At 33.8% G+C, this 24,727-nt stretch overlaps 2 protein-coding genes and 1 pseudogene across 4 annotated transcripts; all 3 read right to left on the bottom strand.

The window, feature by feature from the left end:
* Nucleotides 1-492: 492 nt before the first annotated feature.
* On the bottom strand, nt 493-5,063 carry LOC114412026 (zinc finger CCCH domain-containing protein 43-like). 2 transcript variants are annotated; one of them, XM_028375789.1, is made up of 6 exons: nt 4,345-5,061; nt 3,657-3,722; nt 2,734-2,859; nt 2,296-2,577; nt 1,184-1,453; nt 493-992 (listed from the first exon to the last, which is right to left on the bottom strand). In XM_028375789.1, exons 1-6 carry the CDS (start codon nt 4,867-4,869, stop codon nt 789-791), a joined length of 1,473 nt encoding a protein of 490 aa, XP_028231590.1. In that variant the 5' UTR covers nt 4,870-5,061; the 3' UTR covers nt 493-788. The 2 variants fall into 2 exon arrangements, with proteins under 2 accessions (XP_028231590.1, XP_028231591.1); XM_028375790.1 differs by lacking the exon at nt 3,657-3,722 and having other exon boundaries at nt 4,345-5,063.
* Nucleotides 5,064-8,372: 3,309 nt separating this feature from the next.
* Nucleotides 8,373-14,039, bottom strand: LOC114412025 (programmed cell death protein 4-like). 2 transcript variants are annotated; one of them, XM_028375786.1, is made up of 4 exons: nt 13,772-14,039; nt 13,086-13,334; nt 10,767-10,861; nt 8,373-10,519 (listed from the first exon to the last, which is right to left on the bottom strand). In XM_028375786.1, exons 2-4 carry the CDS (start codon nt 13,303-13,305, stop codon nt 8,729-8,731), a joined length of 2,106 nt encoding a protein of 701 aa, XP_028231587.1. In that variant the 5' UTR covers nt 13,306-13,334; nt 13,772-14,039; the 3' UTR covers nt 8,373-8,728. The 2 variants fall into 2 exon arrangements, with proteins under 2 accessions (XP_028231587.1, XP_028231588.1); XM_028375787.1 differs by lacking the exon at nt 13,772-14,039 and adding an exon at nt 12,132-12,307 and having other exon boundaries at nt 13,086-13,201.
* Nucleotides 14,040-17,240: 3,201 nt separating this feature from the next.
* On the bottom strand, nt 17,241-23,038 carry LOC114412024 (annotated as a pseudogene).
* Nucleotides 23,039-24,727: the final 1,689 nt, after the last annotated feature.

Below are 24,727 nucleotides of genomic sequence, written 5' to 3'. Positions count from 1 at the left end.
AACAATACTATAGAAAGTGTTTATCCATTTTAAGGAGTTAGGATTTATTAGTGTATTATCTATTAGCACCGATTTATCAATGTAGGACTTTTTTTATAAGCCAACTATGATCGCTTAGCTTTTACACACTAGAGTTTGAGAACCTTATTTTATGTTTGAAAATGAGTATTTGGAAAAAAAAATAAAATCTTTGCTGGTATCACCAGTTTCTTCATGCACTCCAAATCAAACATGATAAAAATATAAAATTCAAGGCCATAAGTCAAACATGATAACTCACTCATGAATACGTCCCCGAGACTGTCTTCATAAGACACGTGGGAAAAAAGAATAATGGCTTTATAAATTTTGTTAGCAAATGTAAGGTAATTCTTTTTGCAAAAAAAAAAAACTTATCTCCATTTTATTGATTTATCAATTTATTTTTACCCATCAGATGTATTGACCAGTTGCCAATTCTGACATACCAAGGCTCATAACCCCGTTGGCAACTGTAAAACAAAAATATCCACATTGACAACCATTTCAAAACAGTCTAATTATTATCCAACACTGATCCAACTGACAGAAAACAAACCATAAACAAGAGATAATCTACAGATGCAGATGTTACTTGTAATAAATACATAAAAACTGTTTGATATATATTATATGTCAGCTATTCCTTGCAAAGCTTGTGCTGCATTGGACAGGGCTAGGAAAAGTAAAATAAATTTATCATGTTTAAGAAGAAAACAATTTGGGGTGATATGCATCCTCAAAGCAAGAAGATCCTCAGACAAACATGTTTACACAGATTGCTGAATTGTCGCATCAGTTACGCCTGTACTTCCACCTATCCCAGCCACCCCAGCACTAGCTGAGTTTGAGTAGGATTGTTGCTCAAGTCCAGGAATCATCACGGGCTGCAAGTTTATCGGGTGGTCAAACTTACAAGCTGGTCCAAATTTGCAAATTCCATAGCGACTGTAATGTGAGCAGACACTTTGGTCCTGGATTTCATGACAAATAAAATATTAAATAAGAGAAACTAGCTAATCAAGCTTGTAGTCCCATATGGCTAAGCAAACTAAAGGAAATATCTTTCCAAAATCAGAAACTCAATCATCTCTAGGTTTCAATGCCATGTTAAGTTAAACAAAAGAAAATAAATTTCAAGCTGTTAAGAATAATAAAGTCTTACAGGTCTCAAAGGTAGACCCTTGTCACTGAGGTTGCATGGAGGTAATCTTGTAACCCGATTCTTGGGATGGTGAAATTTACAATTAGATTTGAACTTGCAATCCCCAGTTTTTAAGAAGAAGCTGCATTCAGGTTCACCAGGCCTTTCTGGAAACTCATCAACAGGCATCTGCTTTTGATGGTGCATGTAAACATTTGTATCAATTGCTGGGTTGTTCATGACAAATGTAGAAGGTGGATGAATGCTCCTCTCAGGTAAGTAGACAGATGCCTTTAAAAACCACAGATGGGTCACAATTTGATGGGAAAATAATCATTTACAAGAGTTCAACTGGAAGAATAGTTAACTCAAGTAAAGGAACAAGAAAAAACCACTTGGTGTCTTGCATCACATACCAATGAGTCAAATACTGCCCCATAAAAATCAAGGCAGAGAAAAAAAAATAACAAATACTAGGGAGGAAGGTAAGGGAGCTTCAGAATGATCACAAATTCACAACATTATATACCACACATCATATATTTACTTTTAGGGATCCGTAAAAGGTGCAATTTTAAATTCACTCCCCGGCATAAAGCCAAATGTGCATTGCTTAATCTGCATGATTCTTTAAAATGCCTGCTAGTTCAACAAAATGGATCACACACCAGATAAACAAAATTGAGACTCATAATTCCTAAGAACTTTTTTCTTTTTACTTTTAAGTAATTGATTTGGGCATATAACACTCAAACCTCAAATATTCTAATACTCATTTTGCTACAGTTCCAATGTACCTGTAGCAAAACACATAGGACTAATGACAAGTCTGGAATAGTCAACAGGTGACATAATGAAATTATCTCACAATCTAGAAAGTCATTTAAAAAAATGGAAAGCAATGGCAGGACAATATGCAGTTGCAAAAAGAAAAAATGAGGACATGGCATTGCCAATGTATGTGCAGCAACAGAGAGCATTAACATTACAACAACAACAAAGCCTTATCCCACTAGGTGAAGAGAGCATTAACGTTGCATGATAGAAAACTGGAAGACTAAATGTTATCTTGTACTAATTATATAATAAATTGTTCCTTGCCATATATGGTTATTGGCATTGACTCTGTTTACCTGATATCCATTCCAATCAGAACTTTGGGTAGAAACTCCTTGAGTAGGTGAAAGCATCATTGGCACAAAAGGAGATGCTTCATTTAATGTTCTTGGAGAAGACCAGGAGGGTACAGATGTTTGTGATACACCTTGTAATGAAATAGACCCTCCATTACCATACCCTGAAGGAGGATTACCTCCTCCTCCTCCAACAGCTGTAGGATCAGGATGGTTGAACTTGCAGTTTGCTCCAAACTTGCAAGAGCCAGTGCGCATGTAATAGGGGCACTCTCTTTCCCCCTATCATGAAAAATGACCTTATTAAATAACTTGGAAACAACTATTTTAGAAGACTGCAGAAAGAGGAAGAAATTATATATATATATATATATACATATATATATATATATAGAGAGAGAGAGAGAGAGAAAGAGAGGTAAGTAACTAAGGTCTTACCGGACGAATAGGCAGGCCAAGAAAGTTAAGTTCCAAAAGTGGTGCTGGTGCTGTTGAAATTTTTCCTCTTGTGTGGTTATATTTACAAGATTTACCAAATTTACAACCCCCAGACCTTTGATAATACTGCCATAACATCAGGAAAAAGTGTTATGAATAGTGACATATGCTGATTACATGGTTTGGGCAAGAGAAAAAATCATACAAACTTGCTTTCCCCATAAGTTGTTTTGGAGGTCCAATAATTTTTCAACCTAACAATTTATAGTGTAGTTCAAAAGCATTTACTTATAATTTTTTTCATCCATTCATTTTATAATAATTCATATCATTGTCATCATTATCCTTGCTAGGGAAGCATGATATAGCAAAACAGAAAGAACTCAGCCAACAAATTTGCCATGATAAAACCAAACCACCATGACAGAAATTTCACTGCTTTTCCGCTGTCCATATCTAATGTACACTATGTAGATAGCATAGATCAACACATAATGCAAACAAGAGTAATCAAAAGAGACATATATTAATTCTCAGCCACAGGCAACTATTATGGATCAAGAAGTTCCAATATAGAATACATTGAATTTATATTACTTTGCCAAACCCACACTCCATGAGTCTAGAAAAGACAGAATATGACATCACCCAAAATTGAACATAAAGCATATAAATGATCTATGATCTCACTGTTACGGAAGGAAATGAAAAATATAAAATTATATGTTATGTTGAACCACCTTGAATTAACCTTACAGAGGTTTACACACAATCTTCCATGGCAAATCACATAGCTTGAGGAACTTAGTTATATTTTAATGATTATAACATGAACACTAATGCCAACGTGATAATATGCTGAAATAACATGGAACTTAAAATTTACAAAATAATTTGTTTAGAAGAATAATTCTGACAATAACCTTGCATTCTGTCATGCCTGATCTTTCTGTGGTTTCTTCTCTTTCTCCTGCCTTCTCTTTAACAGCCTTAGTTCATCGTAAAAACACAAAGACCAAGAAAAACGTTTTAAGAAGTGAACATTGTATAATATAATTCCAGTCATAAAATGGTCAAGAGAACCTCATTGATATACTCAATCACCACACACCTTATTAAGTCTGAAGAAGTAATACAAGAGACCTCACAAAAATAGGCAAATTTTGAAGTCTTAATAAGTCATTTGGCAATGCTGTAGAGCCAAAAGACCGACCAAAACAGACACAATATAAAAGCAGATAAGCACATTACCAAAGATAGCAATTCCTCCAAAAAATTACAATTCAATATCAAGTACCAGCCATGATGTAACAGTTATTACCAATTACCAGTCCCTCCAATCAAAAGTATAACTTCAGCAAAGGCAAAAATACCCTTCTTCTCAATCCAGCAATTCCACTAATAATACAATGTCACCATACACAAAGGAAATATCAGACCAAAAGACAACCTTTTACACAAGTCAATCATTCTAAAGCTTAACTCTCAACAATGCAATATCAAAACCAAAGCCCGTACGTGGATCACTAAGATAAATCAATCCAACCGACCATATATCTAAACCTATGCATCACTAACAAACATAGCATCTAAAAAAGGCAAAAGAAATACCTGACTTTTCCTCTTAATGGGGTGATTGAACTTGCAATTAAACCCAAACTTGCAATTCCCAGTTTTCATATAAAATGCACAATCCTCAGCTTCAGGCCTCAAAGGGTAGTGGTGAGTTCCACCACTGTTTCTCCCTTCCTTCTTCTCCACTTCATCATCACCATCAACATCACCATCAACATCATCATCACCATCACCATCACCATCACCATCAACATCAACATCAACACCCACTTCCTCATTCCAACTATTGGTCTCCCAACCCTTACTATCTCCATCACCCTTACCAGTTTCTTCATCACAAACTCCTCCACCATCGTTAAAGTCCGAAACTTTCTCCTCACTTTCATCCACATCCTTCAAATCCAACTTGCTCTGAAGCTCCCCGGAGAGTGTCTCTTCCTCCGCCGCATGATTGAGATCTGACGGCTCAGGAGGAGCGGCGGGGGAAGAAGGTCGCCCCAATTGGGGCTCTTCGCCATTGGAAATGGAAAGTGACACAGAATCGGATTCAGAGCCTTCCATTCTCCCTCCACATTTCAAAACCCTAATAAGGGAAAGGTGATTTTTTTGTTCAAGATAAAAGACACGCACGGAGAGAGCAGAGAGAATAGAAAGGGGGAGAAAAAAAGGTTGCGTTTTTATACGAGGGGAATCAGAAACCAGAACCAGTGTGTGTGAGTGTGAACATAAAAAGGGAAAATAAAGTGTGCTACTTTGTGTTGTTGTTGATGTGCTGTGTAGTGTTCTAGAAAGTATATTATTTTGCCTTCTATTTTAGTATTTTATTGCTGTACTTTTCATTCACTAAAAGAAGATTTAATATATCTGCCGCTCCTTGAATTTTTTGGGGAAATTTTTAATTAGATCTTAAATTAAAAATATATATATTTGAGTCTTTGATTTTCTATGATTTTTATAATTAAGTCTTTGGACTAAGTTTTTAGAGGCTTGAAAGAAAAAATAAATCGTGACGGTTTTACTAATTCCAGGAACCCAATTACAAAAGTTATAAAAGATCAAGGCTTAATTATAACTTTTTTAGTTTACGAACATAATTAAAAAAATTCAAATAGTTCAAGAATCTAATGATGCATTAAATCTAATTACAATAGTTCACAAAAAAAACTAATTACATTAAAAATCATATATATCATATATTGTAATTAGTTGACATTGTAAAAAAATTTATACTAATAATTTTTAGATAATTTATTATTAAACACGTGGATTAAGTAAGATGAAATTATAGAATAATTAAACTCTTACAATAATATAAGGATACTTGTGATATATAAAAAAAAAGCTCTTATATGGTTTTTAGAATAATTAAACTATTGTAAAGGTATAAAAATTAAATTTTTATACTCAATTACTGAAAAATTATTTTTATATGACTTTTAAGATAATTATTATAATTTTTTTTTAAAAAAAGATAATCATTATAAAACTTAATAAATTACTTTATATGATAGTTTTTCAAAAAAAAATATTGGTATTCAATCATAAAATGTTATATAATAAATTTGTTGACATTTATAATACTTATTTTAAAAATTGTATAAAAATAATTTTGATTAATTATCAATATAAAACTTCTACATTGATAACATGTCTATTAAACTCTTGTAATAATAAGTCCAAAAGAGTGTAATTTATATGCATTTATATTTTCTAGTGTAAATTTTTTGCATAGGCAATAGCTAGAATTTTATCCTACAGCATATGTAAATTAAATTCTTATACTAATTTTAATTAATTTATTTTTATTATATTTATTATTTCCTCTCTCTCCTAAGTGTTAAATGAACGTTTTTTTCTTATGACCGTGCATCTTGCATACATTCGTTGGTGTAACCATATCATAAGTGGTTGTTAATGCCCATTGTACATCTTTGGACCAAAACGAGCGTTTGTTATAGCTTAAGCCCCAATTTGGAGAAATGCGTTAAGAGGATAACGATGAGTGATATAGTAAAAGAAAAATGAAAATGTTTTTGCTCTCATCCAAAGGGTTTTTGTTCATAAATAATTGGGTGTATGCGCATTGGACTAGACTCTACCAACGTGGAATTTGTATCTTTCTGAATGAAAAATGTGGCAATGTATCATCCTGTGCTACAACATTACTATATGTTCTTTGTTGTTTTTTTTTTTTTTTGTGTGTGTTGAGTCAAATTAAAGTAAATGGTGTATGTAATTTACCATCCAAAGCTAATAAGTCAGGGAAGAATCTTTCAACTTTCATTGCAATTTGTGAATAACAGAAAGGATGTAAGAATCCGTGGGTCGATCGATTTATGCTCTAAATTCAAAAATGGCTTAAACAAGTTGGCCGCTGTTATAAATGTAAACATCCAGCTCATGGTTTTTGCATACTCAGTTTCTTTCTGTTATGCAGTCAAGCATCATTAAATTCTATGATTTTTTTTTTCTTTCAAAACAGTAATATTAATAACTGTAACGATTGTACGTGAGAGCATTCGAATGGTTAAGTGGGGTATTTGTGCATGTCAATATATTTTTTTTCCAAAAATAAAATACTTATGATTGTCAGTTCTGGAAACAGTTCATGTCTTCATGATAAAGTCATGTTCATCTAGAATTGCCTTTTTGGCCTTAGTTTTCTTAATCAGGTTCAAAAAGAAGAAAAGCATATCAAAGTATAAACACAATTAAAGATATAAGATTAACTTGATGATTGATGGAAGAATGAAGGAGAGAGAGATCACCATAAATTGAGCTTTTAATAAAACTTATTGGAACAGTTTAGTTTGATTCATATGCCACACTTAAAAGGATAATTTGTTTAGGTTCAATAATTCATGACTCAATTCAATTTGTTTATATCATAATTTTAACCTTATATTTGATTAAATTAAAAAAATTAAAATTAACATATATTTTATAATATATATTTAAAAATAATTAATGCTAACATAAGCATAATGTCCTATTAAACAAAATATTATTAAGAAAATAGCTTTATTAATGATATACAATTAATAAAAAATATAAATTTTAAAAGAGTATGAACTAAATAGAGTTGAGAAAACATAAACTATAACTTACTGACTATACTTTTTAAAATTTTGAACTTATCAAGCATGAGCTCGATGGAGCGTGATGAACCCTAAACATTAACATTTTTATTGATTACAAGTATTTCTCACAAAAAACAATTATATAATTTATATTTAAGTCGGATAAAATTATTATAAATAATAAAACTCTCCTTCTAAATGCTTAAAGAAACTGTATATTCAATATTTGAACTCAAAATTATTGATTAAACTAAAATAATTTTATATCACTCCGTGTTTTTGGTATAGAACACTAATTTGATTTAAGGAAATTAAACAGATTTCTAAGAAATTTGATGTCCCTTGACTCATAATTCTTTGATATGATTTGAAATGTTTAATCATGCACATTGGTTTGGTCTATTTTAAAGAAAAAGTTCAACTTCTAAGAATGTTTTAAGGTGTCTTCCATAGTTTTTTTGAGAGTTGAATACTTTAGAATTCATTCCATGTTTAAGGTCTAAGTAAAGAAATCTACTGTTTCAGAAAGTGTTGTGATATTGCAAAATCCAAAGAAATTCTCCTTTCACTTAGTGGGCCGACAATGATATTGTAAAACTGACAGTGATTACTATTATTTTTTAGTTGGTCATACGTCAGAGATTCCGATCCTTTTGATGTTTTCAATAGTGAGTTAATAACAACATTACTACATTGATAGAGTTGCTTACAAATACGAGTGCATCATTACAAATCTCTTTTGATAATTACATATTCAAAAATAACTTTTGATTGAAATGTGAAAATGACATTTTTAATATCTTTTATCTAAAAATCACATTATTTTAAACTCTTATTTACTCAAACAATTCCACAATCATGTCGGTCAAAATCCATTCTATAAATGCTCAATCAAACACATTTTCTACCTAGTTGCGTTAACCAGACGCGTAATTTTTCTAGTCAAACGCAAAACCACACAAGCTATAAATGTAGAAAAAGAACAAAGAAACAGCCACGATGCCATAGCCGAAGATTTGACAAAATGAAAAACGAGTCGATACTGAAAAATACAATATATGCCCTTCTGAAATACCTCTTGGTGCAATACAACATCCTAAAAAGCTGTTAATGGAATGCGACCAACTTAACTTTATACAATGGCTGAGATAACAGGAAACTCTGTCGGTGAGATGATTCAGGGAAAAAAGAGTAAGTAAAAGGAACAAAAAAATAAAAGGATCATTAGAAGCCAGATTTATCCATTATCCATATTCACCATTCGGTGGGAGCTAAAGGACAACACACATGAGAGAAACAATAAGACACAAACGTCCTCAAAAAGCTGCTGCCGGGGGTAATTAGGCATCTGTGGCAGGTGAATCAAATGAGGGTAGAAGCCAGCCATTCGACTGAGCATGCTCCACATAGAAGCCAAATTTCTCCTTTGCGTTTGGAATGTCCAGAGCCAGATCATCAAGTCCATCCTTTATTCGGGTGAAGCCTTTAGTCATCTGATTAATGGTGATCAGGCCTTCACTGAAGCACTCCTGCAGTAGATCTAGCATACGATCATTCTTTTTCTCCATGGCCATAATCAAAGCTTTCTTCACTACTTCATGGTTAAAGAAAGGCATTCCCAGGTCACGGATGCATTGGCAAGCTTCACTCACAACCCCGCCACTTTCATACTCTTCCAAGAGCTTCATGATCTTGTCCTTGGCATCCTCCACAGCCCATCCAGTGCCTCCACCCCAGCATCTCAATAGCCTCTCACCAGCATGACGAGCAGCAATGAGTGACCGAGCCATACGCACAGTTTCACTACCACTGCATTTTGGTGGTAACCTGCAGCCAATTTCTTCCAAATTCAGTGGGGCCAATACATCGTCAATAACAGCCCGAGCTAAGAACAGAGCCAGCTCATTTGAAGCATCCAATATATCCAGTGCTGTATCTTCAGCACTTTCCAGAAGCATGACAAAACCATTAACTATATCCTCTGTTGAGAAGATCTCTATATGAAGAGCAGATAGCAGTACAGATGCCATTTCCTTTTCTCTGTTCTTTCGGTCCATAGCAAGAGTGATAAGCTTCTTCAAAAATATTGGGTTATACTCAGGTGCTCCAAGATCTTCAAGACTTTGAATCAGTTCAGGAATGTCATCAGAAAGAAAATACTCATGAATTATAGTTACAGATTCCTTTTTGTACTTCCTCACCTTCTCATCTTCTTGGATTTCCCCATCTTCAGTTGCAGGTTTGGTAAGTGAAGCATCAAGCCATCCTTCAGATATTGCCTTGGGGACAAATGACTGAAACAATGCCTTAGCTGATGGAATATCAAGAGCAAGATCATCTAGGGATTCTGCCAAACGAGAAAACCCTTTCACCATTTGGCTGGAACTAACCAGTCCTTCTTCTGCTGCTTCTTTTAATAGCTTCAACATTGGAGGTTCTGCGGAACGTATCTCCATGGCAAGTATCAGAGCCCTCTTAACAACCTCATGATGGAAGAATGAAACCCCCAACTCACGTATACACCTACAGGCTTCCAATGTGTCACCACTATCCACATATTCTCTAAGTAAATCAGCTATCTTCTTCTTCACTTCTTCAACGGTTATGTGAGTGCTACCACCCCATCGCCTTTCCACAAGTTCTGCATGGTGTGGAGCTGAGAGATAACTCTTTTCAGCAGTCTGGATTACCTGAACTCCCTTGGAAGATTCTGGAAGAGCCTTCTTAGCCCTGGCAAGAAAGGCTGGAGGAAGAATGTCATCAACAACAGCTCGAGCTAAGAATAATGCAAGGATGTCAACTGCATCCAGTATATCCACAGCAAGATCATCAGCAGATTCAAGAAGTATAAAAAACCCATCCCTAATCTGTGCAGGGCTGATGACATCAGCATAAAGTGCTGAAAGCAGAACAGAAGCCATTTCTTTCTCCTTATCGTGTCTGTCCATTGCCACGGACACAAGGCGCTTAATGAAGTAAGGATAGTATTCACATGAGCCAAGTTCTTTGAGGTCAGATGAAGCCAATTCCACATCTCCATTACTGAAATATTCCTCTATGATGGATACCACTGCTTTCTTGAATTCATCCAAGGGGTCAGTGACAGTAGTTCCAACCAGCTGATAGGGTTCCTGTAAATAGCAAGAGTATGTAAACAAGTATGTGTTATGTGCTTTTATGTAGTCCAATTGCAATAGATGCAGGGAAAAAAAATTAAAAAATAAAGCAGGCAACAAATACAGTTTACAAGAAATTAAATGAAAAGAAAGTACTACAGTCTACACTGATACTACATGCATTTAATTATTTTTCAAGCAGCTAGTGTTACATAATCAATGTTGCCAAAAACTACCAACAAAAACAGGGAATAGAATTTACCTCGCCACTGTCATAATTTGGATCATGCCGGTCTATGTGAGAAACAATATCTGTATCAAGCAATTTTCCCCAAGTACCCTTACCACCAGCACCATCTGCATCCCCAAGATAAAGAACATCAAATTACCATATGAAGATCATTATAAACCCAAAAGCATATTCTATCATCAGATATTGATATTGCAAAAGAAAGCTGCAAGCAAGCAACAGCATCAGCAACTTCTATCATGATCTTCCACCCAAAATAGAAAAAACTAAAACCAACAGTCAGAAACACTGAAAATTTTACTTGGTTATTTGATCCAGCCAGTTTCCTTTTGATTAGTTTATGAAAGTCAAGATAGGTATCTTGCATGATATGCATACAAAACAGATTACTGAACATGTCTTGGGAAAATAATCTTTTTCCCCAAAAAAAACTTCCTTAAGAAAGCTGGGAAAAATAATTAATTTCTCAAAATAAGCAAGATAGTTGAGTCCACAAGCCAGTGCTGTATGAAATTAAAATTAATGAAATGGAGAACAATCAGATTAGCCCAAAATTTAGGAGAAAGAAATACTACCTCCGTCCTTATATATAAGACTCTTTCAACTAATTCACGCCCTTTAAGAAAAGTAGTTAATCACATTAAATTTGTCAATAATTTAGACTACTACTCTTCCAAGATTACCCTTCATTTCTCTCTCCACTTAATTGCTTATCATCTAATTAATTAATGTTGCTTCTTCTATTTTCCAACCCTAATAAGAGAGAGGGTAATTAATTAAGGGTATTCTAGGAAACAAATATTTAATGCACCAAACAATTAGAAGAGGGTCTTATAAAAAGGGACAAACAATAAAGTAAAAGGGGTCTTATATATAGGAACGAAGGTAGTATTTGATAAAGAGAAATGCTAGGAGCACACCCTCTAACACTCTATTTTAAACACACTATTCATTATTGGCAGCAATTTATACGAAATTACATAATTGAGCAAGTTTCACACCATATTTAATGAGCTCTCAATCATGATTTTGTAGTTTCCAATAAATTTCATCCAATAGTAGAGTGCATTAGGAGAATGTTGCTAGCACTCCTCTTAGATCAAAAAGCTTAATACCTGCCTCATGTTAACAAAAATTTAAAAAGATATATATAAATAAAAGAACAAGAGTTATAAAAGATTATCAAAGTAACATGTCATAACCAAATTTAGTATGAAATTAGTAACTTCTGAATGTAAATGCAATATATTTTTTCTGTTAAAAGTAATGAATTTCATTCTAGTGTTGCATTTATGTATGCCTCATAATCAATAAGATTGGAATCAATAACATAATAGTTAATCACGTCACTTTTAAAATTAGTGCACAAACTTCCACCTTTGAGAATGAGGGGAAACCAACTCTCATACATCAGGATTCAGGAGTCCAATTCCCAATCGAGCCCTACTATTTGCAGCCATCCCGCATATCACATACGTTTCAATTATTAACCTCCAAAGTGCTATCTTGTCTAGACAAAACTTCTATCTATCAATCGGTCCCCCTAGGGAAGGCTAAACCACTGCAGTTAGACCATAATTGATAATACTAACAATATCAATATCTTACCAGCCTACATCCATAATTCCAAAATTGTCAGAGTGGACTAGCAAGCGAACATGTAACATTTGCTGAGAAAAATAATAAAACCATGAGCAGCATGTGCCAAGTAACTGTTAAAAATTAATCATGTCCCAGTAGGAGTACGCTAAATCCAACCAAAATTCAAAGATCCAAATCAGTTGACCAATTGTCTGAGTACATATTAAACTCTCTTCTAAAACCATCTCCTATGCCCATGAGTGTGTTTGACAAGACATTTCAGCTAGGTTCTAGCTTTTTTTAGTAGCTGAAAACTGAAAAACTTATTTGATTGTTTGATAAACGAGCTTTTTTTTTATAACTTTTTAACATTTTTTGAAATGCTACTTTAAGTAGCGTTTTACAAAACACTAGCTTCCAGCTTTCTCATATTTATTCCCCTTTGTGCTTGAACATTTATTGGATTTCTTTTTTAATCTTTTCTATTTAAGGTCAAATTTTATGTCTATTTATGTAATTTTATATTTTTCAGATACTTCAATAGATAATTTTACCAAACTCTTGTGATTCAATAATATAGCCTTTCAGCTTCTAGTCAGATTTCATCTACCAACTAGTCAGCTTCTAGCTAACTTTTCAGCTAATTTTGTCAAACATGATCCATCATGTAATTTGCTCATCAGAAACACAAGTGATACACATAGCATAGTAATCCATTCAAACCAAAACATAAGAAGGACATCAACTCACCCTTCTTCACCTTCCCATACTTTCCCGAGTGTGACCGACGCACATGCCTCACAGCTATTCCAGCGGTTTGTGCCTTACCACCAGCAGGGGCTTTCACATGATGGTCAGACAGCAAGGACGACTGAGACTTCGGCGACGAAGACAGATTCTCCGCATTTTGACTTGCAATTTTTAGCAGTTCCCTCTGGCCATCGGTCAGAAACCCCTCGCTCGAAGCCATTTATACAAAGAGAAAAAAACAAGCCAAACCTATACACACGTTCACCAGTTAATCCCATTTACTTCATCAATAACAGCGCAACTCAAAACACAATGCTACATTAAGCGTGCTCAAGTTAAAAAGCTACTTGAATCTGGCAACGAATTAAAAACAATAACACTCTCAAATACAAACGAAATCAATGCATATAACCAAATACGAAATATCCATTAACTCCACGTTGATTATTACAAACTGCAGGAAATAATAACACAGAAAACATTTAAACACACACACACACACACACATCTAAAACCTCAAGCATTTCCGCCTTCGACACGCGTCACTTAACTCTATGAGCACCAAACACAACTCCCCGTTTTACTTTCAACACAAAATATAACAGCATGCTAATAAATCACATCGCCAAATCAAATGAAAAAATGAAAATAGAAAACGCAAAAGAGAAAAAGTGAAGAATACGAACCAGTGAGTACAAAATGCAAATCAGAAACGGATTCTTCTGTGCTTGGCCCGGATCTCGAGCCAAGACAGGAGAAGCAAGAAAAATTTTACGAATCGAAGAGAACGATGCAAAGTGAGGAAGATCCAACAAAGAGGAGCGAAGAAACCCTAAATGGCGACGCAGAATGGTGCGGTAATCGGAGCGAGTGGGAGTGAGTGTCCGAAACTGAATCGGTGGGAGAGTGAGACGCGAGAAGAGAAATGGATGAGAACGAAATAGAAAGGCTCCGAAAAGAGAACGTTTATATAGGGAGGCTATGGTTACCTGTACACGTCACCATTGGGCGAGGTTTTTGGGTTTGGGCCTATTCTATTCAACTAGTGTTGTTCCATTCTGTTTACACGTGGCGTTGGCGCTATAGGCTAATGCCAATCTTTAATGATGTGCCCTCACTCTTACTACATAATTAACCCTAATCAATCTAGTGCCCTCCTTTGGACCACCACATCCATCTTATGTTATGCATTCTTTGTTCTCAGAAAGAGTCGTGCTGTACAAGTATAAGCATAAATTTATTCATGCCGTTTTTGCAAGGAATCTTGTCGTGACATGCTTATAGGAGGTGTTTGTAGATCCATTTTGATTCATTGTGATGAAATTCAAAATTAAATAGAAAAGCAGTAACATTCATTTATTTAATACCATCAACATAATATTCTAAAACAGATTAATACAAGTTAAAATAAAATATATTCTTTAATGAAATTTACTATATTTATTTTATCTGAATTACAACTATTTCTTATAAATCAATTTCTTGTAATAAATTTTGTTACAACCAGACTTACTAAAATCAAATTTGCTGAAACAAATAAATAAAATGTAATTCATTAAAATTATAAATATGATAGAAAAAATAAATATGAAAAAAGGTAGAACAGATAACAATGTACCACCTAAAGGTAATATCTTAAGAAGTTATAATACTAGTAGTCCCAACACTTGCCTTCCGTTTCAACATTTGGAGTATTTGAAGTCAAATCAAACAACTCTAAAAAAAAGTAATTAGTTTGGTTCAATTTTAACCCTAATAAATGAATGATCCAACCTAAATTATAACTGAAGTCAAATCAAACAACTCTAAAAAAAATTAATCAGTTTTGATCAGTTTGATTCAATTTTAACGCAAATACATGAATGATCCAACCTAAATTATTCGAATTGGTTTAAGTCAACGGATGACCTCACATGCTTAGGTGTTTGAGTGCTCTCACGTATGAAGTAATATAATTTTTTTTGTTTGTTTCGGTAACCTTCTTTGCAGGGGAGACCAATTAATGTCTTTTAAACAATTAAGAGAAATTAGTATGATATTTTTAAATAATTATAGAAGATTATTGTAATGATTAAAAAAACAAGAAAAATTTGTATAAATATTTCATAAAACTTAAGGATGATTTGTATATTTGACTATTTTTTAAGAATGTATTATTCAAATTTTACCTATATAAAAAGGTGCAGTACCTATTAAAATATATAAATTCCTTGAATATATCTTCATCTCTCAATAGATTCGTCTATAGTTCTTGGTCAGAGAAATCCTTTATTATAAAAAGAGATATAAACATAAATGTTTTCCATCCTTACCAAAAATGAAATGTGGATAAGATCCTCTGTAGTACTTTTTTTTTTTTGTCTAGTAAAAGAAAAACTTGGAGAATAAAAGGCTTAACAATCTTTTTATATACAAAAGGCATCTTACTTTGTTTCTATTAAGAATACATTACAGCTAGCTAAGGGCTTTCATCATCTCACTGATCCGATAATTTTAATAATACAGTTGAACAAAGTAAATTCGAAATATTTCATTTGGTTCAAGTCACAAATTTGGAATTTTCAAATTAAGTTACGTAACCTGTTTGTCTAACCTAGCCTTTTATTCCCCTAATGTTGTAAAGCCGTGCATTAACCTTGAGGCATTGTTGATGTTTTAAGTCTTGAAGTTCTGGCTAGTTCATTTCATTTCATGACTTAAAGAGCATACTATGCTAGGGGGAGGAAGGGAGAAAACTGCAATGGTTGGTAATTTCATGACACCTTAAGGTTGAAGGAAGGGAGGAAAAAACAACCTTATTAATTTTCAGCAAAAAGGACTTCTAGGTTTAAACACACATTTACATGTATTTGGTTGTGTGAAAAGAAAACGAATGAAAGTAAGATTATTTGATTGAAGCAAAAAAGAGTAGAAAGAAGAAGAAATATTTGAATTAAAATGATTGTGTAAGGAAAAAAAACGTTGACTATTACTATAATTTCCATTTTATCCCTGATTAAAACAAATTTGTCCGATTTTTTTTCTGCAGAAACATCTTTTTTTAAAGGCATATAACCGGTTGTAAGAAGGAAATAATGAAATATCAACAAGGAGACAACTTTGCAAATGCAAATGGACAAAAAAAACTCAGGCCTGATGAGGCTATTTTTGTAAAACGGAATCCAAGGCAACGTTATCTCCCTGTGTAGCTTTCTACTTAGTTATGCATGGAAAGCTATAAAGTTGTGGGGCACATAATTTTTTTTGGAAATTTGCCTGATAAATTAGCTTAACCAAACACACATATTTTTCATCTTTCCACTTTTGTCCTTGCCTTTCTCTTTCAAATTCAAAACTAATTTATAAGCATCTAAATTTTTATGTTCAATCTTACAAAAATGCTTAATGGCATGAATATCAATTTTAAATCACAGTTCTTGTCACTCTCCGAACAAAATAACAAAGCTTTGCTTACAGAAATACTTAATGGCATGAATATGAATTACGTGGGAAGAATTATAACTTCTGTTCGCATTAAAGAAAAATGTTCACACCCTTAAATATCTACAGACTTAGAAAGAACCAAAACCTATAAGATTATAATGGCTAAAAAAAAGTAAGCTCTTAAACTAAATAAAATATGGACTAAGTGTGTGTAACTATTTGTTGCTCCTCACAAAATAGTGCATTGGAACGCGACGGATTGAAACAGTAAAACAAACACACCCTAAGGAGTAGGGATAAGGTAGTTAAGTCTGTCAAACCGAGATAATCAATGAAATTGCACTGACATTGTTTGTCATTAGCATACTAGGTGTTGCATAAAAAGCCTTTTGTAAGACATAAAAAAGAGGAGAAACCTTATGATCAAAGTTCAAACATTATACCACCTCCACTCCACCATCATAGGTTGGTTGGTTGTTGTTGTTGTATCAGGACCAGCACGGTAACCAAATCTCAGATGCCTAAAAGCTACTAAATTTCTAAAGGATTGGGCTTCTGTTAGGTTGGGATAGGTAGTTTTCTTAGCCCTCAACTGAGCCTAGATATGGTCTAGAACAAAAAAATTTGTCAGCATACATAAGTAATTTCAAGTAACCTTTAAGTCCACATTAATAAACAAATCTCTCGTATTCAGGACAGGAGTAGTTATTTGGAAATTCTCATCCCATATCATTTTGGAACCATGAAGATTATAAAGAATATTGAGGAAAATTTGTCTTGTTCTTCTAAATAATTGGTCCAAATCCGAGCTAGAGTACAACTAAAATGTCTACACTACGAGGATGATTGACCACAATATACAGCAGGCCACACCATCCTCCCTAGCAGCAAATTACTCCAACTCCCTGCAAAAGATGTGCTGGAAGTTCAGGAATAACTGCATTGTAGATTTCAGCTGATTTCATCCAATTATCCTAGGTATATAATATAACTGCAGTGTCAAAAAAATTTAACAAAGCAAACAGTGTCTCTGGACTCTAGCTCTATGAAGTTAACATACACTATGCGCTGAAAAAAAGATGCATGATATAAAGTCATAAACAAAGATAATTCAAGATGCAAAACCACCTACTTTTCCTCAATGGCTTTGGTGCAGTTGTTAGAGCTGTGGGAAAAGATACAGGGTTCCAGATCATATCTATAAGTCTCAGAACATTTGAACTTGGGGATAGATAAAACAAAATTCTTCTGTTGTGATGCATATGAAGAAGAGAACTTTTTATGAAGCCAGCGGGTTCGGGGAAAACAGTCAGTCTGATTATCTAAATCAAGGGTTGATGGAGCTAGATGCTCATAATTGCATCCCTCTTCCTTGAGAGAATCAACTCTAGAACAAGAAATTCTTGGAGTCTCTTGATCTTGCCTATTCAATAACATTTTCCCTGAGCTTAGCAAATTTCCTTCACTACTTCTCAAAGTTGTCATGACCTGCATTCCATTATAGGACTCAAATGGTGGCACCGGAGGTTCACAATCAGAGGAACAAGTTTGAGTTTGATCCTTCATCATGGGCTTTTGAGAAGTGTAATCAGCATAGTCTGATTCACTTCCTTGTTCATTAGATGGCAAAGATTTCCAACGAATTCTACGAGAACAACCGAAGAAATTGAAAGATGTCCTCTTCAATTTAGCATATATAGAATCTGAAGTACAGGAAGGTACATAGTTGATTCTGAGCTCAAGGTTACAACCCAATATGAACTGCAGAGAACTTGCAATCAGCTTCCATGACTTCTCAGCCCTACTTACATAGTCACGGTGGTGGAACTCTAACTCAGCAACTGCACGGCCTGAAAATTGGAGTATTTTTCATTCAATTACTTAGTACATAGTATTCACTGTACTTAGGAATATACGTTTCATAAATATAAAGCATATTTTTTTTCCTCTAGAAACACAAGGGTAGAAGTAGAATTAATGACGACATAATACTATGTAAAACCATAAAATACATACTGCAATATGTAAAATCATTTCATACATACTACTACGTCAAAAAAAATACTTGGTATATAGTGCAATATGTAATTCACATAAAATACCAGGTCAAAGAATATAAAAATGACTGATCATGACTATCAAAAGGAAGCCGACTTTAATAGCACATTATACTCATGCCATCATAAATATTATTGCTGCAAAACCATGCTTTTATGTTGTAAACAACTTCCATACCCCCAATTAGAGTACCTGCAGCTCCTTCAAAAGAAATCAATTTAAATAATAATAATAATATGAAAAATTATAAGCGAAAACCTTTTAAAAAAGGTTAGTAATACATGTTTTTGATACTCTCTTTTCAACATTATTATGGCAAGAAATTCCATCTAGGTCCGACTAGGCCCTGTTTGGAAGAGATTATGTATGTACAACTTACTTTGACTTGTGAAATAAGCACTTTTGTATGCATTTAGAAGAGCTTCTGAAAATAGCTTATTATGATATGTCCATAAGTTGTTTTCAGCTTATTTCAAATCTCTCTAGGATAGCTTGCTTATAAAAACAACTTATACCTTATATAAAAACAATTTAACTCCATTTCCCCTGTGGTTACAAAAACAACTTATACAGAAGTACTTGTATAATAAATACTTAATAAGACCTTAATTAAGTTGTTTATCCAAATAAAACCTAAACAACTTATTCCCACTCTCTAGTGGTGGGACCTACATGGGATTTAACCCAATAATAAAGAGTATTAGAAAGAAAGTGTCAAAGAATATGTTGCAAGCATTTCTGTCCACAAAAACAAGCACAAAAAGAACTGACCATAACTGTGGGACAAGATTATATTACATAATGATGCCAGTAATTTTGAAGAAAGCAAATTTAATCTCTGGACAAAAAAATAGTGTAAATAAAGTACAATATGTATACCTTGACTAATACAAACTGAAGACAACTTCCCCTGTTTCCTGAGAAAAGTTTTGAGCCTGCTAGATTGACACATCTCAGTGGCTTTATACCATATAGAATCCAATGTTCCTTTGTGATCCTCCTGTACTCCTAATCCTAATGTATATGGCTTGTCATCACATTGACCTGTTGTAGCAAGATGCTCCAAGCTGTCCCCTTTAGGAGGTGTGCTGCAGATATCACCATCTGTATCCATTAATAGACAAGCTTAGAGTGGTTCAACCTGATCAAAAGCACTCCAACTGTGCCAGCTCCATCCCACAGACACGCTCAGGAAAAAAATAAAAACATAACAAGTGGAGGAAAAAAAATTCAATCCCACCTCCATTGGACACAGCTCGTGCACACAACTTTGCATCATTTGTATCCACAGATGAATATTCTACGGAGCTCAACTGTAGAAGAGCAGCAGTGAACCATGTTGTTTGATTCTTGGAAATTCTCAACTGCTTCTCTGTTTCAGACAGTATTCTTAATGCATGACTTAGTTTCTGCATGTCTGCTTCCGCTATGATTAGAGAGAACAACCAAGTTCAGACAACAGAAATAAGATAAAAGCAGACACAAGTATGGGCTGCAAACACAAAGAAGGGCTAATGTGATCAAAGCTAAAAAAGATATAATACATTTAAAAACACTTACAGGTATATCTATTACAAAATCTTGTTCTGGTTTCAGAAGCACCAAGTTCACATTTCCCTGCAAGAATGTCCATAATAAGATTTGCCAACTGTGATATAAGTTGCAAAGGATCTATCCTTGTTCTGACAAGTTTGCGGGCTCTTATAACTGTATTTGAAGTGTCAGATGATAAAGCCAAATCCAGCAATTCGTCATCAGAAATGACCCCAGTCTGCAGAATAACAAAGGGCAAAACATAATGCTCAGAAGAAAAAAATGAAGACAATTTCAAGGACATACACGCACAGAACAAAGCACAACACTTACAAGCTCGTGGACTAAGCTAATAGTAATTTTTTTACCAAGCAGACTCAGTTGATCCAGCATAGTTTCAGCATCCCTAAGAGAACCACAGGATCTAGCAGCAATGAAGTCCAAAGCAACTTGTTCAGATTCAAGACCTTCTTCAACACAAATCTTTTTCAATCTTCTTGCTATGTCAGCATCTTTAATCTTTGCAAAGTGATACCTCTGAGCCCGGGAAACTGCACTCCGAGGAAGCTTATCCAAATCAGGAGTGATCATCACAAAAACCACACGTGGAGAAACATTCTCTAGGCAATTCAAAAGACACGCCCATGTTTCTCCATGCAACACCTGGCACTCATCAACAATGAACACCTTAAAACTTGAGGAAGCTGGAGGAATGCATGCACTCTTAACAAGGGACTTAACCTTGTCTGCACGGTTGATTCTCAAAGAATCAACTTCCTTGACATTTTTACTTCTTCCCAAAAAGAACAAAACACATTCTCTACACAGACCACACGGCTTTTGCTCCAGAGGGGAGAGGCAATTCATTGCAGCGGCAAATATCCTAGACGCAGAGGTCTTGCCTGTGCCGCGTGGTCCATGGAAGATATAAAATGATGATATCCTTCCTGTAGAGATAGCACCCAAAAGAGACTTTCCTATCACATTTTGCCCAACCAAATCACTGAAAGATTTTGGCCTGAATTTCATAGATAAACTTCTAGGAGTTTCTGAAGTTGGACTAATTTCAACACCAATGTGTCTCATGCTTCTATGTCCATTGAGATCCGTCTCATTTACATGCTGCAATATCAACGGAAGGCTTTCTATTTCAGAATATCGATTTGATTCTCTAAACCTTGGTGACTTTGACAAACAACTCCTTAATCCACATCCATGGTGACTATCTAAAACATCAACCTCTTGAGCAATATGTTCCGAGGCACTACGAGCTGAGCAAGCATCAAAAACAGAAAGGCATTGTTGACTTCCTACATGGCTTGCAATATCACCAATCACTTCCGATGGTTTCACTTGATTCTTGCATAGGGATTTTCTTGCTGACTTTGAGTGTTCTACTCTTGTTGCAATTGACAAATAGCATGACTCTCCATCCTTCAAATGATTAGATGAAGGCATGATGGAAACCAAATCCAATCCTCTACCTTCATGGTTGCTACAACAGCTTTCATTCGGTGATTTATCTCCAGAAATACCTTGTTGCTTAGGATTAGAGTAAACTAGTCCATCATCTTGTAGCCCTTCCTGACATGAGATCCCACAATAGTTCATCTTAGAGTTCCACATTTCTAATTCAAACTCAGCAGTGTCCTGCTCTTTTTGTCCCTTAAAATCTAAACTACTTGATCTTAAAAGACCATTACCATTAGAATCACATACATGAGAACCATTCAGGAACCTCAAACTCAGAGAAACCCCATTACTAGAACCATCTTCCCAATCTCCATCATCAACCAAAGGAGAGAGTCTGCTAACACCATTAGTAGATGGATCCCTCAATGATCTTACTCTCTTCAGTGCCACAAGAGTTTTGGAAATAGGAATATCAACAGAATGCCTCCTACCATCCATCACTGCCTCCCTCTTGCATAACCAGAACCCACATGAAACAGTGCAAAACAACCTAGAAGAAAAATAAAAGCCATAAAAAAATTCATCAAAAGAGCACAGTTGGCACAAAAAAAGAGGAAACAAAGAATGAAATGAAAAAAAAAACAAATAAAGTAATAAACCACATGATTCCAGAAGAAAAGCACAAAATCTCTGAAGGGTTCAAAACCAGAAGCAAATTTAGTAAATTAAATAGCACTAACGGTGATTAAATGGCGAAAAAAGCTAACTAGTTTCTCACTGAGAGCTTTGCAGCACTGTTGTAGCGGGGAAATGAACTTCATCATAAATTGAACAAAGAGAAGAATAGGAAAAGAAGCGCAGTACCTTTCATCAGACAAGAACCATAAGCAACCCCATTAAGGCATTAAGGTCGGTTCTTATATCAACAGCAAAATGTACTGTTTCCATTCCGTCAGTATTAGAAAGAAAAAAGGACACGGAAAGGAGAGAATCTTCAGTTCAAATTTTAATATTTAACATTTAACATATGAAAAAGAAATGTATATTGACGATGGACACACACAATGCAATGCGTGCGAAACGACAAAGCTGGGAACACCAAAAAAGAAAAAGAAAAGGAACCAGAGCAAATGAAAACAAGCAGAATCTTGGAAAGTGACAAAGAGAAATCCCTTGAAAATGGGTTGTTGAAACAATAATGAATGGTGGTGTGATGAGCATAGAAGAAGATAAAGAGAAAAAAAAGGGAGACAGAGAAGTAGAAGGCAAAAGTGGCAAAGTAGTAAAAAGCAATAAATGCGAGGGGGTGTTAGGAAGAGCATGGTGAGACTGAGGTGTGAACAAGTGTCAAGTGTGAGGTTCTGACGAGTGAACAGAGAGAGGGGATTAAAGAGAGAACTTTTGGGGATTCAGAAGGTTGTTTTGTACCCTTTATGACAGAGGCAGGTGCTGTGGCAGTGCAATGTGATGAAGGATCAGAGTGCGGATAGCATAGCATAGGGTGTTTTGTAATTTGAGTTGAGTTTGGAACAATTCGGTTAATTTCAGTTGAAGAAAGAGAAAAGTTGTAACTGTGGTTCTTTCCATTTCACTTTGAGGAGGAATATTCTTATTATTATTTGTACAAAAAAAGGTGCCTATATACAGAAGAATTCACCGAAAACTATGGAGGTTGGGGATTATCGACGAAATATACGGACACACGAAGAAAAGAGGAATAAAATGCAATGCCTTGTCTATGAAACGAATTTTGTGATGGTACGGGAAAATCATTATTGAATGATTTTTAAATGAATTTTTTTCATTTATAGTATGATGGAATAATATAAAATGAATTTTATCATTTAATATTTTACGACTTAAATTGAAATATATATTAATCGAATTGAATGTATCCGATCATTTTTTGTTTCTTTTTTTTTAAAGAAATTATGTGTTCAAAATATTAATCATTGAATGCATAGTAGTTTTTGTGGTGAATCAATTGGATAATATTAATTAATCATTACATGTATTTCAAAAGCAGAGTATTCTATGAATAAAAAAAAGAGTATTCTAATTATTTTAAAATAATAAACTACTTATTTCAGTTAATTTTTACACAAAATCACTTTTTTTAAAATAATAATATTTTTTTTATGATTTTTAGTGTGTTTGCCTCAATAATTTTTTAGAGAAAAAAAACTACCTAAAAATTCAAAATTTTAATTATTATAAGAAATTACCGTGAGTAATTTCTAAAATATTAAAAATTTTAATTATTTTTTAAATAAAATAATTTTTTATAATTATAACTATGCCAAAAAAATTTCAAAGGATTTTTTTTTTTTGAAAGCAAGATATTTTATAGCCCAAAGATACGAAATTATTTGTATGAGAGATTCTCTTAACTAAACAATTGAATTTTTTTTTTTTTTAGGAACGAGACATGTTAGTCACCTCTTATGTGAATGACATAATTATTATTATGTATATTTATATAAGCAAATTTATCATTAATTTTCAATTTGAATGTATTTGAAGAAAATATTACATTGTTTTTATTTAAATTTTAAGTATTTTGCTGTGTGTGAATTATGTCAATTATATTATATAAATTATTTTAAATGTTGCTATATTTTTTACATTTTAAATTCTTTTAATCTAATAGATATTTATAAACACATAAACATTATATTCAATTCAGCAAAACAAAACAAAAAAACACTTATAAACATTCAAAAAAATTGCTTATATATATATATATATATCAAATCCATTTAAAATCTGAACCATTAATATGCATGCAGGTACGTACGACACAGAACGAGATAGATTGTTTACCTGCAAGAAGTGGTGCCGAAGATTACTATCCGTGACTAAATTCAGCACGCCCCGTTGCTATCCGTCGTATATTACTGTTCACTCTGCAACTTAGAATGGATTTCTTAATAATTTGTTCAGAGTCATAATTGTTAAGCAATCAAGAGGAATTCAAACACATTCTTGAGTTTCAAAATTAAAAACATTATATAGTTACCTGTAATCAGTACTATTTGTTATTGTTATTGACAGTGAAATTCTTATTTAACAAGCATTATTTATTTAAAATTTAATTATAAAGCATTGATGAGAATTTAAATACAATTATTTAGAATGTATCTGTTTATAGATTATTATATAATTGAAAATATTGATTTTGATATTATTTAATTAAATGTTATAAAGTAATTTTT

Source organism: Glycine soja, chromosome 5 (genome assembly GCF_004193775.1).
Source record: "Glycine soja cultivar W05 chromosome 5, ASM419377v2, whole genome shotgun sequence".
NCBI lineage: Eukaryota > Viridiplantae > Streptophyta > Magnoliopsida > Fabales > Fabaceae > Glycine > Glycine soja.
Note: the sequence above shows the minus strand (reverse complement) of the source record. Positions and strands in the feature narration are given on the sequence as shown.